The sequence below is a fragment of the Numenius arquata genome, chromosome 1 (genome assembly GCF_964106895.1).
Source record: "Numenius arquata chromosome 1, bNumArq3.hap1.1, whole genome shotgun sequence".
NCBI classification, from domain to species: Eukaryota; Metazoa; Chordata; class Aves; order Charadriiformes; family Scolopacidae; genus Numenius; species Numenius arquata.
The window spans coordinates 55668189-55687743 of NC_133576.1; the positions used below are offsets into that span (position 1 = coordinate 55668189).

Genomic DNA, 19555 nt, shown 5'->3' on the forward strand with positions numbered 1-19555 from the left:
ATGCATATATGAGTGCTGAGGGACCTGGCAGACGTCATTGCAAGGTCACTCTTGGTTATCTTCCAATGATCATGGTGACTGGGAGAGGCGCTTGAGGACTGAAGGAAAGCAAATGTTATTCCTGTCTTCAAAAAGGACAAGAAGGAGGACCCAGGGAGCTATGGATGGTCATCCATACCTTGATCCCTGTCAAGGTGGTGGAACAACTAGTCCTGGAAACCATTTCTATGTACATGAAAGACAAAAAGTTAACTAGGGTTAGTCAGCATGAATTCACAAAGGTGAAATCGTATTTGACCAACCTGAAGGAAAGGGTGCAAAGAGGACAGAGCCAGTGCCTAGTGACAGGACCAGAGACAATGGGCACAAACTGAAACACAGAAGGTTCCCTCTGAACATCAGGAAACAGTTTTTCACTGTGAGGGTGACCAAGGCCTGGCACGGGTTGTGCAGGGAATTTGTGGAGTCTCCATCCTTGGACATATTCAAAAACTGCCTGGGCAACTGGCTGTAGGTGGCCCTTCTGAGCAGGGGGGTTGGACCAGATGATCTCCAGAGGTCCTTTCCAACCTCAACCTGCCTGTAATTCTGTGAAATAGATCTGAGACTTCCTCATTAAACAGAGGAAAAGTATTCTCAGATTTATTTTATTCACTATAGCCCATAGAAGGAATGGGAAGAGAATGCACAAAAAGTTGAAATTGTAGTTAGTATATTTGTGTTATGTAAGTTAACAGTCAGCACTGCTTAGTTTGGATTGCGTGTAATGCTTAGATAGTTCTTCAGATGACATTGATAAGGATGCAGTTTTTTACTTACTTTTGAACAGTTGCTGGTAAGTTCTGAAATTCTTTCCTTTTGTGGCAAGGAGTGTTGTTTTTCAGGGGATTTTCAAATTTTGTGCAGAAAATACTGAACTGAGTGCAGAGCACAAAAAGACTAGAAGATTCAGTGCCCTTTAAGAGCTTTCTCGTGACTAGTTTCTCACAGAAGGGGGAATGCTGGAGACTGGCAGCTTTTATAGAATAGACTGTCCTTGAGAAGAGAGGCAATGAGATTCTTTTCCTCACCATAATTTTGTCAGTGGCAGGTGGTGAGTGTATTGCTGCTAAAGTGGGGGTGGAGGGTGTGCTGCTTTGTGTGGAAATGTCTTGAGCCTTACACTGCCTTATGAAGGTGAGCATTAACATCACTGCAGCATAGCGGTTGTCATTCAAGTGTTAAAAAGGAAGGCTTTCCTAAGAGATATGGTCCATGTGATGCACTCTGGGTATGCTTTAAGAGGCCTAAATTCTTAAGAAGATTGGTTTCCATTATTGGGTTGTGAATCTGGGATGGAGATAACGAACCAAATAATATGGGTCTAAGAACAAAAGCTTGGGAATCGCTGACTTGTTATTGTCAACTGCGTTATTGTCTGGATTCTGATGCATCCCTAAAAGTTTAAGCCACATGGTTACTGAACTAATACTGGGGTTTTTTATGCACATTTGGGAGTGTGTAGTTTGTTTGATTCTATGGCACTGGTATTTTTCAACATATTGTGAGTTTATAAACATTTTAGGAAGATGCACCATTAACATAAATTTATTCCACTGTTTTCCTCTACCAGGAAGAAGGGAATATCAAAGAAATTGCAATAACTCACCATGTGAAGGAAGGACATGAGAAAGCAGACCCTTCACAGTTTGAACTTCTGAAAGTACTAGGACAAGGATCCTTTGGAAAGGTTAGTAACTGAACTCTTATGGAGCCAATTATTCAGGAATATAGCACTGAATAATATTAAAGGTGAAATATTTAGAACAGCCACAATCTTGCATTAAGGCAATGTTGCAAGAAAAAATTACTTTCTAAATTAGTGCTAACTAGCCACTGTAATTGTGGCAGATCTTTTTAAAGCAGTAATTTTTTTTTCGAGTTTGTATAATACGTAAATCTCAAAGATCAAAAATTGGTACTCGCTGTTAAAATGGATTGTCATTTTTCTATAACTACTCTTCTTCTATGTTTGAGGGGTGAGGGCTGAAAGTTTTTTTTGATAAATATTCCTAGTTGCTAGCTTGCCCATGATAGGTTATCACCAGTACAGAAGCTATAGGCAGAACTTACTTTTGTAGACAATGATAATTGTAAAGAACAAATTTTAGGCAATAATGGCTACTGAAGTAAACATGATGTACCCTAGTCATGTTCATGTTAGGCATTATCTGTCATACTTTGGTTAAGGCATAATGTACTTTGATATGTATTTGAAGCTCTGTTAAAGACTCAGTGTTTCTGGTATTTAGGGAGTACTGTCCACACTGAGATCTTGTTAGGTATACATGATCCATACTTTTAGTTGTCCAAATCCAACTTGGAAGCAAAACATTAACTTCAGGTGGCACGTCACTGAAACAGAATGGAATATGCAATGTAAGACAACAGAGCCTTTACATCCATTTTCAGCCTTAAATACAGTTCTGAATGTGATGTTAAGCTCTAGCATATAATGCCGAATCCATCTTGGACATGGCAGAAAATGAGAATAATTAGTCCAATTCATTTTGGTGGTAGAAAGTTACTGTTAGTCACATTATTGAAGTAGCAGTTCCAGTTAATATTGGAAAATCTAGATGTTTACAAACTAAAATTTTTGTACTCAAAATTCAGAGAAACCTGTTTCCAAAGGTGGTTTCCTATGTTGTTTGATTTTATCCAGAATCATAACCAAGTTTTTATTTGGAAATGTTCAAATCGGGAGAAGTAAATCATTCAGGGTCAAGGAAATGTAAGCTGATAAATTATCATTTCAACAATCTCTTTTATTTTATTGATATTACTAAATTCAGTGCTACAACTGTTGGGAGGGAGCAAGGTTTGAAAATGCAAAAATAACTAGCTGTCTCACTGACACAAAGTATTGCAAAAATGCCAATCTTGTCCTCAGTTGTTTTAGCCTTTTTGTAAAAAGTGTTAATAGTACAAACCCATAATCTTTTTTTTTTCTAATTATTTGGGAAGCTGTCACTCCTTCTCATTCAGTATAAAAACACTAATTTGTATGCTTTACAAGGTCTCTTGATGATGTTCTGACAATCTCTGGATAATGCAAAGGGATGTTAACACAAGTGGGAATTGGATACAAAACCAGACATAAAACTAATTTCATATAACGCGCTTAACATTCTCACGTACCACGACATGTCTCTAAGTTTTTTCATAAATAACCAGAAAACCTGTGGCAGGTCTATTTTTTCCTTCTTCATCTCTAAATCTAAAATTTGGCTCTGCTGGAATTAACTTTGAATTAAGAATGTTAAAAAGAAAAAAAAAAAACCAACCCACTCAGTAAATCCCCTTACACTGAAGACAGAAATGAAACACACTTTAGTTGAAGCTGGTTGTACTTTATCGGTACATGCAAAACTCAGTGTGTCATAAAAAAACATGTATTTGTGACACAAATAATTTTATAGGTTATTTTTACAAAGAAATACTTTGTTATGCATTGATTCATATAGTTTTCTGGATCAACTTTCTACACGCTTTTATTTTCACGTCAGACAATTCTTTTATTAGCACTTGTACTATGCCACCTTATGAATTTTAATAAGACAAAAACATTTAGAGGTTAATATTAAAAAGCTGAATTTTGTGTTTCGAATTTTTCTCAGCTTCTGAGAGTATCCAAAGTCATCCTTTATTTTGTTCACTGAAATCAATTAAGTTAAACCAAAATTAGTTTGGCAGACTGTTTGCCTTGAATGAACCTTTTAGATCATGAGATGAAGGAATAGTAGGAAAAACTGCAAGGAAATTTTTCTTTGACTTTGCAGAATCTAGTACTGTCAAAGAAGCTAATAATAGTATTGGGAGGAATAATAAGGTTGAAATAATACTGACTACTTAAATTTCATAGCAAAGTACATTGATCTGACTTGCCTTTATTTTCTTTTAAGAATTCTTTTTCATTTTCAATGCAGGTCTTTCTTGTCAAAAAAATATCAGGATCAGATGCTAGACAGCTTTATGCAATGAAGGTATTGAAAAAGGCCACCTTGAAAGGTAAGCTTTGTTTAGAGAGAAAAGAAAAAAAAAAAAAAGAGCAATAAGGGACACTTTTCCAAAAGTTAATCTTTACTCACACTCTGTTCTAGACATTGTATTTTAGAACTTTATCAAACAACTAATAGCAGAATACTCTGCCTTGTGTTGTAAACCCAGAAGAATTAAGTAAACAGCAGTACTATATTGACAGTTACAGGGGAAAGCAGGTTCCTTTCCGTGCTAAGTTCATTAGGTGGTGGTGGTTTAATAGAGTAGTTGTGTTACATCTGCCACCTGACTTGCTTCTGAGCTGTTATTTGAAACTTAATATCCTTCCTTTTTTCATTTGCTGTGTATCACCAAGGATACAGTTAATGCCTTTTGCTCGGTTTATATTTAGGTCATGGTATTTTAAAGTGCATTATATCAGCTGTTTTATTCTAAAAGTTCTAAGAACAGGAGTTTAAGTCTTTCTTTAAAACAGAAGTATACAGCACCTTTTCCCAAAACTTTTGGTGTTTGTTCTGGATGTAGGATATATTTGATAAAATTTTAAGTTAATTATCTAAGTTACTTGTGCAAAAAAAATGAGTTTTAAATTGTTTTGTTTCTTTGGATGGTTTTGGTCTGGAATGGTATCAGTAACAAAGTAAGTTCAAACCTGAACAATCTCAATTCTGTCCTGTAGAATTCCATAAGAAAAAAAAAAGAATAATATATTTTTTACTGTAGATTAAAATGAAAGTGATCTTTCACACTAATCCCTTAGCCAGAATGTATATTTGTTGCTTTATGCCATTGTTTATTGCTTAAGTCTATTTGTAGTTCTTCTAACTCATGACTGTACTGAAATTGCAATTATAATTTTGGGATAGTTCCAACAACTTGTAGTACTTCAGCTATGTTATTGATTGTTATATTGATTTGCAGTTTTAACATATGGTTTCATCTGAAAATATTCATAGAATGATGGAGGGAACAAACTCACATTGAATTGTGAACTTCTGCTAAAATGTTGAACCTGAATTTTTTTCTGCTTAAGATCTAGTGCCGAGTGTCTATCTCACAAATGTCATTATGTATCATTTTCAGTTAAAACGATTACAGAGAGTGTAAGTGCTTTTGAACAGTTTCCTATATTGTGATTCTTCTGTGTTTTGTGGCACGTGTTATTCTCATTATTTACTTCCTATTTTTCTGAAATTTATTTCCACTCATTTAAGATACTCTGATATCCTCAACAGCCTTTCATTCTCCAGCCTGTTAATAGCTCAGAACTGGAGTCAAAGGTCATTCAGCAGTTGCTTTTTTAAGGCCTTTGAGGGCTTCTCTCAATCACCTTTTGATTGTGGTTTAACCTTACGTGTAAAAATTGCAGTCCAAGCTGTGGATCTAGTTTTGCTGACAGATGGCAGGGACTGATAAATAGTGAAATTGGAAGCTTAACTTTTGGATGGAAAAGAAGACTCATGGGCACTAAGAGTTCGAGGATACAAAAGGCTTGAGCAGAAAGGTGACACTAGCAGGAGGATGCAGCGCTTTTCAACACTTTGCATCTGAATTTTCAGATGCTTTTGACTGTCTTTTTGGTTGCAATTAATGTTTTAGGAATAGTGGAGTTGCGAGCAAATTGAAGGTTACTGTTGAAAACTTAATGTGAAATTAACTGAAATGAATTCTTTTTTCCATAATTGCAACACTTTTTTGAGATCCAATATTGTAATTTTAAATAATACACTGTATTACTTCATTTGTCTAAGGTTCTTGAGCTCTTTCAAATCCATTTCATAAAGTTATTTTTGTGTTCTAAAATTAAAGATAGAAATGCCCTTTAAGACCAATTCTTAATCGAAAGCGGTGTGCATGATTCACAAATCAAATTTAGAGAGAGTATTTTCATAGGAATGCAACTACATTAGCCAGAACACATCGAGGTAACTACACAGTCCAGGCAAATCCAAGAATATACACATACAATTTGTTTAGCGCAGAGACTAGTTTATTAATACACTCTGATATAAGGTATCATCTTTCAGTGTCCCTTTATGATGGGGAGAGAGAGAAACGGGCCAAATCATTGCTAGAGAGTCTGCCATCAAATGTATTAGGAAAAATCAGTACTTCCAACAGTACGCATATGGAAACTATAGTCCACAAAAGTCAGATCTTTAATGGCTAATACTAATGTCTGAAATGAGCTCAGTTTCTTATACTTTTTTTTGGTTGAGATTTTGTAAATCTGGACTTTTCTAGCTTCTCAGAAATAAGGCTTGTTATCCATGTAACTGTTGCATAACTAGAGGCACTTAAAAGTCTTTTGAATTTTTTTCTCGACTGAATCTGCCTTAAAAAAAGACTATTCTGAATTTCAATTTTGTAATTCACATGAACTCTTGGAACAGTGAAATCGCATAACTATCTTGTGACATTTGCATTACTTTAGATGTAAAGGTCAAAATTCAAATGTGATGTTTGCTCTGTGTTTGGTGAGCACTTATTTCATGTGCTTCCATTTTTAGGAATCTGTTTTCCAGGGAGATGGAAACTTGATAGCTTTCATTCATGAAAATGTATCTATATAACTTTATTCCACAATTTACCTGTATTATTGTAAATGCCCGTTTCTGGGAAAAGATACCTAGATGTCTAAAAGGCCCTTTTGCTTCTTGACTTGTTTTTTTTCCCTGCTTTGTTATGTTTTAATCTGAGAACTCTAGTTTGTTAACTGTATAAGGAATGCCAGCAACTTAAGCTTTGGACTGGACTTCATTGCTCTGGGGCGCTTCCTTCAAGTAGTTGTAAGATTTAGAAAAGGGGCAGTAACAAAATGTAGAATAAGGGAAAAGGAGAGAAATGCAACATCCTAAACCACTGTAGTAAACTTTGCTAGCTCTCATCTGTAAGAGTTCTGAATTTTCTCCGTGTCCTGGTGGATTTGGAGCTTCGGATGGGAACAAGGCACTGGTTGGAGTAGCAGGGAAGTTGCTTAGAACAGCTGAAGCAGGTGCTTTACTCAGCTGACGGCCCTGCCGGTCTTCATGGATTGCCAGCCCCATATGCAGGGCATCTGCACGTGGTCCTCTGTTAGTTTAATCTATATAGGAACAGATACATGTTCCAGTCTGAGCCACCACGGTGGGACAGCACAGGCAGCTTGAGCAGTAACTGATTCTGATGTCTGATGTACTCCTCCACGCACACGTTTACTCTCAGTAAGCCTTTTTAAAATCAGTGAGATTGTCTGAAGTACACACTACATTGAATAGATATCCCTTATTCTAAGCTCATAATAAAGAAAGGAAATTTAAAAAAAAAACCCTTCCAAATTGTGAAGGTACTTAATATCTTAATACTTGGCGCAAGTTGTTTGAATGAATTAAACTAATATAAGCTTCTTTTTAATAGTATAATTGTATTTGTAAGTTTGTTTTGCTATAACTAATTCTCCCTACTTTTCAACAGTAGAGAAAATGGCTATGGTTTCTATACATAGCTGTGGCAGTTTTGCTCTAAAGTTTAAAAGTTTAATTATAGGGCAGACTGAAGGATGGTTGTTTTCCTTTGTGCTTTTTTTAAATTTATTTACCCAGTGTCAGATTTTGCCAGTAGCAGAAACTGAAGCAAATTGAAATGCATAGAGATTTATCAGAAAACTCTGCACTGTGAAATAAATTATCTTTCAACTCTCTTCTGTGTATAGTGACCTACAGACAATTATAATACTACAGGATACAATGTGAAGTACATCAGGAAATGTTGGAGAAATACTGATTCACAATGTAAATTTCTCTTTTTTATTATTATCTTGTTAAATCTTGCTCATGTTCTGTTGTAGTTCGAGATCGGGTTCGGACAAAAATGGAGCGTGATATCCTAGTAGAAGTTAACCACCCTTTCATTGTCAAGTTACATTATGGTGAGTTGCAGAAAAATTCATGTTTATATATCATAAAAACAGGTGCTTGTCAAGATAGTACCTAATATTTGCTTTGTGGTTCAGAGAATCATAGAAAATTAGTGTGCTATCTAAATCCTGATAGTGCAAAGACTTGCTGTGTAGTAATTCTTATGCAAAGTAAGCACATGGCTAACTTCATGCAGTGTTACATCTTTAATAGGACTGAGAGTCTTGTAACCTTCTGCTTTTCTTAAAAAGCAGTTATCTGTTTATATCTAGCCATTCTTTTCAAAAACATCTTATCTTTTGTATGTCATTCACTTTTTTTTGATTATCTCTTATTCTTGCTTTATTTACTCTATAGAAATCAAATGCAATGGCATTACTTCCAATTGCATGCAAATTGGTAGGAATATGCCTTTAAATTTTAATAGTATGGACAGCCATAAAAAAATTATTCATGTGGAGCTGGGGAGGAAATCAGTACTCTTAACATGTCATGCAGAAAGTTAACTTTAAAAAAAGAGATAGAGAATAGTCGTTCATTTTTTTCAGTTTGTTTTTCTTTCAGGATCCAGTTCTTCCTATAGTTCAAATCTCAGATCTCTATCACTCTCTGTAGTAGGCTTAAATAATGTAGCTTTTGCTATTTTACTTGTCACTCTTTTGCAAACTGGATGAGATCTCCCTGTTTTAGAACACATGTATTAGTTGCTAATTTGCCCTTTCAAATCTAGGCTTTTTACTTCCAAAATCTGGCTTGAAATGCTGACTAACCTAAGTGTAGTTTATTTTTTTAGAAATTCCGTTGATGACTTGCCTTGCTTTCACACGGCTGAGAGTTACTTGATCCATGATAGAGGAACAGTTATTTAATTTGTTTAAATTGTTTTTTGCACAAAGGAGAAAGGAGAATTAGCCATTTTGATAATGAAAATAAGGGTGAATTATTAGGTGTGTTATTCTTCTGATCATGAGTAAAATTAGATGATGTTTAATTTTTTTTTAATTGATCTTTTCAGCTTTTCAAACAGAAGGGAAGCTATATCTTATTTTGGATTTTCTCAGGGGAGGAGACTTGTTTACACGTTTATCCAAAGAGGTAAACTTTTAATTTGAAAATTTTCTGTTGACAAAATTTGACTATAAACTGCCTATATTAGGAGAGTTTACTTTTTAAATTCATTTTTCATTTAATAAAACTTTGAATGTCTCTTTTAACCAGCTAAGTTTTTTTGCTTGCTTGAGGTTTTTTTGCACAAAGTAGTCACTTCATGAAAATGCTGTTGGTAATTTACATTGTTTCTAAAAAAGACATATACAAGCAGTCTTTCTGTGCTGCTTTTTACACCTTGAAAAATTTTCTTCTCTTACTGCTATGATGTTTAAAGATGAGTCTCAGAGCATGTATTCATCTAAAGTAGTTGTATTCAAATTAACTGATTTGTGTCTGGTTTTAATATCCAGAATTTAGTGTCAGATTATTTTTTTTATGATTTATACATGAATACAAAATTATTTATAAATAGAAAACAAGCAAGAATCGTATTCCACTTATTTTAGTAATTTTCCTAACATCAACTCTTTGCCTTTGTCATGCTGGTGGTATCTCTGTGTAGATATGTGAAACAACAACTTCGAAAAGTTTGATTACCTCAAATCAATTTAATTATAACTCCTAAAACAAATGCCAATATTTCATATTTCATAAATCAGATTTTTTTAAAATACTTTTTTGGCATTACTCATGCAAAATCTTCCAACAAATATGTAGGAGGATAGAAATGTAAATATATCCAATGTATATCTGGTAGCCAGAACTTGTAATTGTAGCTGTCTTCCATTTTCCCTTGCTACAGAGTATTCTGGAACAGTCGGGTCACTGCTACAAAGCTGTATGGTTATCAAGAGGAGAGTAGAATGCGATGCTTTTTGTGTATTAATATGTCATCATTTCTGTGCTGACCACATAAATTATTAGATTTAATTAATTGAAGCCATCTGTTTCAAATTGCTTCTTTTATTTTGTTTTGCCACAGATAACTAGAAAGTTATTAGTACTCTAAAATTGAGATTCTTTTCTCTTCAAATCCATACTTCTTCCTTGATGCCCAAGAAAGACTGTATATCGCTTTCCTGCTGATGACTTTTTCATCTTGAGCAACTCAAATTTTAAAAGATTTAATATGGCTAGATAAGAAATATTCATTATAGGTACCTGAATCAGCTAATTGTTCAAAAGTGGAGTGAAATGGGCATGCAGGATGCAATTAATGTCATCCTCATATCAATTCATATGATTTTAAAATATATCAGATAAACTGTTGCCTAAAAGTTCCTGTTTTTTCCCTATCGACTACAAAGGAAAAAGTGATTAATTCAGAGCTAAATGCCTACACTGCAGATGTTTAAGGTTAGGAGAGATGAATTCCATGCAATGTTTTTAAAGAACATAGTGTGGGTGTATTATCATCCTCATGGGATCCTTCATTATTTGAGCTTTTAAATGTTTCTTATAGAAATTTCCCTTCTTGAATGTGCCTGTACTAAATATTGGCTCTTTTGTAGAAGTAACATCAGTAACAACCTTTTGTACAAGCTTTGCTATCGCTTTCTCCCTTTAAACTACTAAGGGGAAAATACATGGTATTCGCCATTCTTAACTCTTGCTTAAAATAATGTTCATCTGTGCTCCCCATTGCCTTTTTTTTTCCTCAGGTCCATACGCTGTATCTAAAGATGTTAGTCTTAAATTTTTTATTTTTCTTTTTTAAAAAGGAGAGAGACTCACAGTAATAACTGAGATAGAAATAAAAAAAACCTGCATGATTTGATTCTATCTTTTTCTAAATTCTCAGAAAAGCTCAATTGTAATGTTTTCTGTTAGTGGATCACAACAGTTGTTGATGTAATTGGGACAATATGTTCATTTCATTGAATCTAAACAGGTATTTGTTTATCTTTCTAACAGAAAATGTGGGATTGCTGTCTGAGATCTTACCAGTGCTCTTACATAGATTATTTCTGTAGTTTACTCTTTGATCTACCTTTTCTGCAGTTACATCTCAGACTGCATCTTGGGGTTTTCACTGTCACTGTAACTTTTTTCCCATAGTACTTAGAGACAGTCTTCTCAAAAATGAGATGCATATGCTTTTCTTGACTCTGGTTTTGTAGACAAAATTTGGACATTTGGACTTCTTTAGTCCATTTGTTGTCTGGAAATGAAATGGTCACATCTAATAAAGAAGTAGTCATATTCTTTCAATGCTTCCCAAAATTTTTCAGTCCCACTTCAAGGTGTCTGTTCTCTTGAACAATCAGAAGCACGTAACATCAGTTTTGCAGAACGAATAATACGATATTGGCTTCAGAAGTTCTTTTTCAAGTCTGTACTGTGAAAGGGTATTGATAATAAAATCCTAGTTTTCATCTAACCAGGAAATTGAAATTTCTAGGCTTTTCTGTATAAACAAATTCAAGTATTGCGAAGAATCATTCTGCAAAACCACTGTTACCATTGTTTACTGTATAGTTTACACCATTACCAACTAAACTATACTATTTTACATGTAAAATACATTGTTTTGCCTTTTTAGGTGATGTTCACAGAAGACGATGTTAAATTTTACCTGGCAGAATTAGCACTTGCTTTAGACCATCTACATAGTCTTGGAATAATATACCGGGATCTAAAACCAGAAAAGTAAGACTCCTTGGGCACAAATGCAGTGCATTCATTTGATTTGTATAGCACTTCTACTTATGCACTTCTCTTTCTAGCTGTTATACTTCAGTAATTTACTACATAAACTGAAAAAGGAGGGAGGTGGGGAAAGCTTGTGGGCTATTTTAATTAAAAAGCTTGGATTTCATTTCCACTTGAACACAAGCGTCTAGTTTCAAAATGATATGCCAAGTGCTATAATCCATGTTAATTTAAGTAAAGAGTATACTGAACTATTCCTACCTCTCATTTTCCAGGTGGTTTAGGGTGTACAATGGAGAAGATGTCTTATTGGCCTTTTGTTTTTTGTTGTTGTAGAATTTCTGCACTAGAGATAAACTTAAAACAAACCCACGATATAAAGTTACAGTTGAGTGTTGTATCTTTGCATTTGAAAGCCTAACACCAAACATCTTCTCCAAGGCTGATTTTTAAAATCCACTGCAGTAAGAGCAGAATGGAGTTTAAATGTTAAAGTAAAATATGAAAATAGTAAGTCACAGGCTTTATTTTATGTATTGAGGACCACATAATTACCCTCAAAACTTAAAGTAAGCTTGAAGTTACAATTCTGGTATGGTGTTGTGTCTCAGTATGTTAGTCATCCATGCTTCATTCAAATGACTGCATTCTGTCTCCTATTTATGTCTTTCCTCCAGTTATTTTCTTACTTTTAGAAGATGTAAAGAAGAAAATGTCAGTGCAATCATCTGGAACATTTGAACTTTTCAGATATAACTGTGTTCTGTAGCATTACTGTCTACATGGAGAGGAATCTAAGTGATGATATAATGCATTCATCTCCTCTGTTGTGCTTAATCAGATAGTTAACATACTCTGCCTCATTGCAAGGAGATTTGTAATAACTCTGAAGTCCTGATGTCCTTGGTGATCCCACTTCTCTGTTATGGCTGTATGGAGAATCTGAACAGTCCATGTGAGAGAACTGTCTCATGGTAGAGTATTAGTGGAAAAGAGATGAAATGAGTAGTAAATTTCACAGAACCTGGCTGTCACGTGGAAGTTCCATTAGGATAGCTTGTTCTTTTGTGCATCTCCTGGAAAAAAAGACACAAGTGAAAAAATGTTTAGCCCTCATTGACAGGAAGGGAAAGATTCATACTCAAATCAGAAATGTGGAGACTTTTGGCATGAAGTTGCACTTAAAAGCGAACAGGGAATGAATTATGTTTGGTATTAAGCCTTGAATGTATCTGATTAAAAAACCTATCGAAGGTTGAAATTACTTGCAAGTTATGAATGAGATAGTAGTAACTCTTACAGGCTGTATCTATACTGTGGGGCCATTTCCCACCGTGGAAACTGCAAGGAAGGAAAAGGAAGGGGCAAGGGAACCGCACAAGTAGTGTGCACCTGAGTCATGTCTCATCCCCAGGATGAAACACAACTCCCCACAGGAGAAGTTGGAAGAACTAAGTCTGTTGTGTAGGTGGTGTTACAGTGTCCAGTTCTTGAATATTTTGCATGCTTTGAATTGTGATTTTATTCAGTGGTGGTTAAGGACAGTTGGCATCTCAGAGAAGTGTGGCCTTTTTTGTGATTGAAATAAGCAGGCGGAAGCACAAGGCCTGCTCTAAGTATAGGGCCCATGGTCCTGTCCTTAACATGAAAATGTTTACTACTTGATGTTATTTGAAGTGGTCAACATCCTTTGAAATGGTAACTGCAAATGAATACCCATTTTGTATACATATGCGAGCATACATTGTTTAAGAGAAATAGAACCATATTTTTAACAATTGTGATAATGACACATGCTGCAGATGGGCAAAACCGAAAGTTCAAGATAAATGTTACTACACACCATGCTGAATTTAACCAAATAGTTAAAATTTTCATATGCTGATTATGTTTCATAATCATTAAAAAGAAAGAATTGAAGGAAAAGTAAATGTGTAGTTTCAAAATATCTCCTCCTAATGGTTCGCTTTCATGCATGTTCAATTCTGCTGGTATTTGTGTATGCTGTTCTGTTTATTCCTAAATGTTATCAGTGCGTTGTTTGAAGCAACAGTAAAAGATATTTTAGTTAGTTTATTTTATTCTTTTTATTGTTTTATAGCATCCTGCTCGATGAGGAAGGACATATCAAATTGACAGGTGAGTCAAGGGAAATTGCAACACCTGGATCTTTTTTGCTCATAGTAAAATCTTTGCGTGGTTTTTTTTTTTTTTTTGTACAGTAATATGGTAAAATAATGTGACAGGTAGGTAATTTTGCTCTGGAGCGAACTGCAATTATTTTGAAATAAATGAGATATATAAATATATTTTAAAAAAAATACCTGCTTTACAAATATATCTGACGTTACAGACCTGTGATAATGCAGGGAGGGGAGGAGAATTAGGTAATTTCCATATGTGTATTTGGGTATATATACGAATTTTAAAAGCACCACATTTCACATTACGGTGAAAGTATTAACGATGATTGATTGAAAAAAAGAAAAAATACATTTAGAACTATTCTTTTTTTCTTACAGATTTTGGCTTAAGTAAGGAGTCAATTGATCATGAAAAAAAAGCCTACTCTTTCTGTGGAACAGTGGAATATATGGCACCAGAAGTTGTTAATAGACGAGGCCATACACAGAGTGCAGACTGGTGGTCCTTTGGTGTTTTAATGGTAGGTTTCTGGTAAATAATAGCAAAACTGCAAGATTTGGTGCAACAAATCAAACATTGAACTGTATGGTGAGCTTTAAATGAATTTTAACTACTAAAAAAGTCTAAATTATATGAAAATAATAATGATACCACAGAGTCTGGATCAACGTGGACTAGATTTTATATCCACGCCAACAATATGCTCTATTTTTGTTACCGTTGAATTGAAATATTGTGCATCTATTGTAGTTTGAATGTTATGGGGACTAATAGGAATACTAAAGTATACAGGAAAAATACTCATCTTTTGAGGTGGGGAAGAAATTTAGATCCAAATCTTAAATTTGAATTTATTCTCAAGTGGGGAAAAAAATGAGGGATAACTTTCTAATTAGTCTCCAGTGTAATTACAACTTAGTGGAATAATGACAGCTGTTGTTCTCACTCATCAAATTCTAAATGACGCTGAGCTGATGTGGGGTATAGTTGCTCAGTTGCTTATGGTGTTTCTGCAAGTAGTTAACTTCACAGAAGTTGCAGGGTCAGGGAAAATATGTGTATCAAATATGGCTTTGGAAAAGAAAAATAGATCATGTTTGGTATTTTAGGAATGCTCAATGGCTTTTAATATTTATAATCTTTGTGTGCATTTTTGACATAAAGATTAAATACTTGTATTTTTTAAAGGAAATGTTTTGCTTCTTACTGTTTCTGCTACATATAACTGTAACAGTACAACTAATGTGTGCGCTTTGTAGTAAGAGAGAGACTCATGTCTGAAAATAAGTCATCCTATCACCTTATAATCATCTAGAATGCTGTTGTGATCTGAAAACTGGCTATGTAAAAGTAGCATGTGATAACTAAACTCTCTCCAGACAGACACCCTCACAACTGCACATTTTATCAGTAAGAACACAGTCAATTAAAAGTTAATTACAGTGTAGTTGCAGAATATTTGTTGTTGATAATGCAAACATAGTTAAACTTCATCTTTACTTTATAAAGCTGAAAAACATAATTTTGTGTTTATAAAAATGTGTATGTTAAAATTGAAAATTGCTGAAAGATGTTGGACATGACTGGTGTAGCTTTCAGAGTCTAAGTGCATTTTAGACACTCTGGCTTCTACTTTGAATACAAAAATACAACCTTAAAAAGCAAATTATCTAAATTAGTATATGGAATACAGTGCAAGTTTTCTCTATGACATATTTTTGTTGCTCGCATTTCTAGTTTGCATGGTAATTTTCCTAGACAATCTGTATGTATCCACTCTCATTCTTAATTAGAATCTGTGTTGATTGAGAATTCAAGTGGTTGTTGGTGTGGTATGAGCACACAGTATTTAGATGGAACAGAAGCTATAGCATAGAAACGGAGACTAGAAAGAAATCTCAACAAATCATTTGGCCTCTTTTCTTCTGCTGCTAGACACTAGGTATGTTTAAACCATCCTTGAGAAGTATATTCCAATTTGTCATTTAAAAGAGTGATTATTTGAAGGGATGCCAGGCATCTAAAAACAGTCATTTAAAGTTTTCAGAAGCATTATGTATTTGTTGAGGTACTTTTCTACTGAAATAAAAATGATAACTACAGAGGGCCAATCTTGACTTATTCTTAAAGTGCTATTGGCCTATTGATGTTGGAATACAGTAGTATAGTAGTTTTGAGAGGCACAAAGAACACATATGCTGAATTGTTAATACAAGTGTGTATGCTTGTGACAAATAGGAGCTGGCTAAAGAAACTTTTTATTTCAAGCAAGTGCAAGTGAAACATGCAGCATTACAAATTTACCTTTTAAAAAAGTTTTTTTGCAACTGCAGTTTGTGGTGATCATCTAAACTATAAACAGAAGGTGAATTTTTTTTCTGGTTTTGGCTTATGCCTCTCATATCTTCCTGACATTTATTTTAAGTGTTAAAGTTTAAAAGTAGGGTATTTTCATGTTGGCATTATATGAAATTTAAAATTTTAAATATAGGTATATATTTAAAAGATAATATTTAGAACAAAAAGTATCTAGCAGTAGTGAAGAGTTGGCAGCTTTTATTCTCTAAATACTTTATAGGATAGTAAAACATTTAAAAAATTATTTTAATAAAAAGGGGTTTTAAAGAATGCTGTTAGTGCAATTTCATGCTCTTGTTGTAGGTCTAAGAATATTACCATCACACATCATTCACTGAAGTTATCTGTGTACGTTTTTAATGTTTAGAAGTCTGACTGTTTGGATTATACCAGAAAAGAGAGGATACCAGAATGGTATCCAAAACCTTGTGTTCCGGATGACTTAGGTTTGCATAAGCTGTTCAGAGAGTTCATTTATAATTATTTTAATTGTGATGGCTTTAAGTGTATGCCATGAAATTTCATTAGACTACATTGTTTTGCAATTCTTAAAACAAAATTCAGAATTTTTGCTTTAGAGTGTTGGCTGCTGTGACTGCTGCCAGTACCTCACTTAGGTCCAATATCCCTGCAGTATACTGCAGCCCAACATAAGCGCCTTTTTATTTATATATTTTTACTCAGTCACTTTCAGAACAAATCAGTATTTTAATAGTGTCTGTTGCCTACTACCAGGCACTGTAGAATGTGCATGCACGTACTGTGTAGCTCTTATGTGTTCCTTCAGGCTTTATTTCCACTGTATGCATACAGTAACCACTCTTCATCATGCATGTCTTTGTCAATCAACTAACCTTTTTCCCCTTTCCAATTAAGGCTATGTACATGCCAATTTTAAAAATTTTGACCTTTTTAAATATCTCTGCATGAGGAGAAATCGTCACTAATTTTTGCAAGCTGAATCTTTTTCCCTACCCCTCCACCCTCTTGAAAACTAAGATACAGTTGTATAGATCAAGTCTTCCACGAGTAAACTTTTTAGGCGGAAATGGAACGCAGAATATTATAGTCTAAATTGCTCAGAAGCATGTAAAACAAGGTATCAATATAGGAAAAATAATTTGCAGCTTTAAAATGGCAAGGGCTGCTTGATGTTCATAGTAATTTAAATTGTACAATGAGAAGTTGTTTTGCACAGACTTGGTTGTTAACATGCATGAATTTTGGAAGGTTAAGATGCTAAGTAGTTTTGTCAAAAATTAGATTTTGTCCAGGTAATGTAATTGATGAAAGTTTTACTCTATACAGTTTGAAATGCTCACTGGTACTCTACCTTTCCAAGGGAAAGACAGAAAAGAAACCATGACTATGATTCTCAAGTGAGTACACTCTTATTTATATATCTCATCAGGTATTCTACAGGGATGCCCTCCGGGCTGCAATATCTAATTTCTACTCTTCCCTCATTTCCAAAGGTACTTGTAAATCCTCACTCCCTATTCCATACTATTAATTCCCTTTGCCGCCTATCTAATTTGCCTTTCTATTCCTCCCCCATACCAGGTACAAAGAATTTCATAGCAGCTCTTTAATCTGTAATAATAACTTCTCCAACCATATGATCTTTCCCATCCTATTTCCATAATATTTTTTAACTTTCTTATCCTTTTTTGATAACCTGTGCATTTTTTTCTTGTTGCTTTTTGTTTCAGTTTTTTTTGAGAAAGTATTTTCTCTCCTTATCCTCCTCTATCTTATCAGCTCCTTACCCCACTTCTTTATATTACTGGTGCTGCCAACAACTTGCCTCACTGATACTTCTCCTATTTGCTAAAGTGCACCCTCCCTTATGTACTCTCCTATGACTTGCCCAAGCTCCAGTTTTCCCCTTGGCTATTTCCAGTATAGGTTTTGCATTAGCTATATTGTGGAAATTGCTTTCCTTCATGCAGTTAACATACTTGTTTTTGCTAGTGAAGGCCTGCTTTTTTTTTTTTTTTCCCTTGCTGATCCCCTACATATTCTCTGAACTAATACAACCTGTGACGTAATCGTCCTGCTTTTGGGACTGTAGCCTAATGCTGTGCAAACAATTCTGTTTCCTGATGTCATAGCTTCACTTCTGTTTCCAGCTATTTTTTACTGATACCATTTTTTTTTCCATGGAAGCTCATAAGATTATTTTAGTTTTCTTATTTGGTTTCTGCTTCATTGTTTATCATTATTCTTAGTCCTGTTACCACTTGTCTACCTATATATCAAAGCCAGCATTTCTTTTGCACCAACAGCCTATTTTGAAAAGTAGATATATGAAATTCTTTCATATTTTTTCTAAGTAATTAGAATGTGAAAATCACTAAAAAACAAACTCATTCTTTTCCTTGCTTTTGCTTTCATAATGCATACATGCTATGTTATTCTTGGCCCTTGTTTTTCTTCCTCATCTTATATTTGCAAATGTATTTAGTGGTGCTAATATCTTCTGCTGCCTCAACACCATGCCAATTCAAATCTTCATGTGATTATTGAATGTCTTTAACTAAAAGGTTCTATCTATTCACAGCAAGCATAAACTCCTTCTGACCACCTCCTATTTACAAGAAGCTAGTCTGAGAGAGAGTTCTGCTACACTCTCACTTATTTCAGAATCCATGCATTTTTTCCATCCTTGTCTTGAGTCACATCTTTCTCTTCTTTACTCTGCCTGCATGTGACTCCACTCTGTTCCTCAACAGTCTTTCTGCTGTTGCTACAAAAATATTCTGTATTCAGTTGCCACGTAGGATATCCTCCTTGCCTCTCCACGGTTAATTGACATTCATAACTACTTTCAGATTTCATCTTAGCATGTATCTCTAATTCCCTTTCCAACTTGTTTCTGTTCTCACCTTCTAGTCTTTTTAATTGTTATTACTTGCAGAGAGCTGCACAAAAAATGTGGTATGAAGGGTATGAAGTAAAGAAATTTTACCTCTGTTTTAATGTTTTGTACACTTATTATTACATATGTATAAGTTTATTTTGCTGTTGGTAATATGAACAGCTGAAAAACAGAAGATATTTTAAAGTCTTTTCTGATAAGTTCACATTTTTTGTCTGGCCCTTAAGAATGGCAGAATGTTTTCTTTTTAATTTCTGTATACTAGGAAATGTATAATATTTCTCCTTAAATTTTCCATAAAACTGTTTAAATGGACAGGTGTGCGTACAAATTTATATTTTCATAGTGTATCGTTTAAGATATATTGCTTTTCTTACCTTCTGTTCCTGAAAATCCACAGAAAATGCATCCTTCTTACAACATATGTTTTCCTGGGCTCTTTATGTCTCACATTACCAAGACAAGTTTTTGTTTATCCTTATGTTTTACCTAAAACTGAGGAATCTCTGCCATTCGAAGAAATCTTAGTTTG

At 34.4% G+C, this 19555-nt stretch overlaps 1 protein-coding gene across 2 annotated transcripts in view; it reads left to right on the forward strand.

Moving 5' to 3' along the window:
* RPS6KA3 (ribosomal protein S6 kinase A3) overlaps positions 1-19555 on the forward strand; it is a 78140-nt gene that overhangs the window by 34525 nt on the left and 24060 nt on the right. The window contains exons 1-9 of one of the 2 annotated variants that reach the window (XM_074158095.1): positions 607-630; positions 1613-1729; positions 3969-4050; positions 7868-7948; positions 8953-9032; positions 11530-11636; positions 13741-13778; positions 14162-14304; positions 17451-17521. In XM_074158095.1, coding sequence (XP_074014196.1) covers positions 4020-4050; positions 7868-7948; positions 8953-9032; positions 11530-11636; positions 13741-13778; positions 14162-14304; positions 17451-17521 — 551 coding nt within the window. In that variant the 5' untranslated portion in view covers positions 607-630; positions 1613-1729; positions 3969-4019. Of the gene's footprint in view, positions 1-606; positions 631-1612; positions 1730-3968; positions 4051-7867; positions 7949-8952; positions 9033-11529; positions 11637-13740; positions 13779-14161; positions 14305-17450; positions 17522-19555 lie in introns of those variants that run through there. The other variant, XM_074158087.1, reaches the window with a different exon arrangement.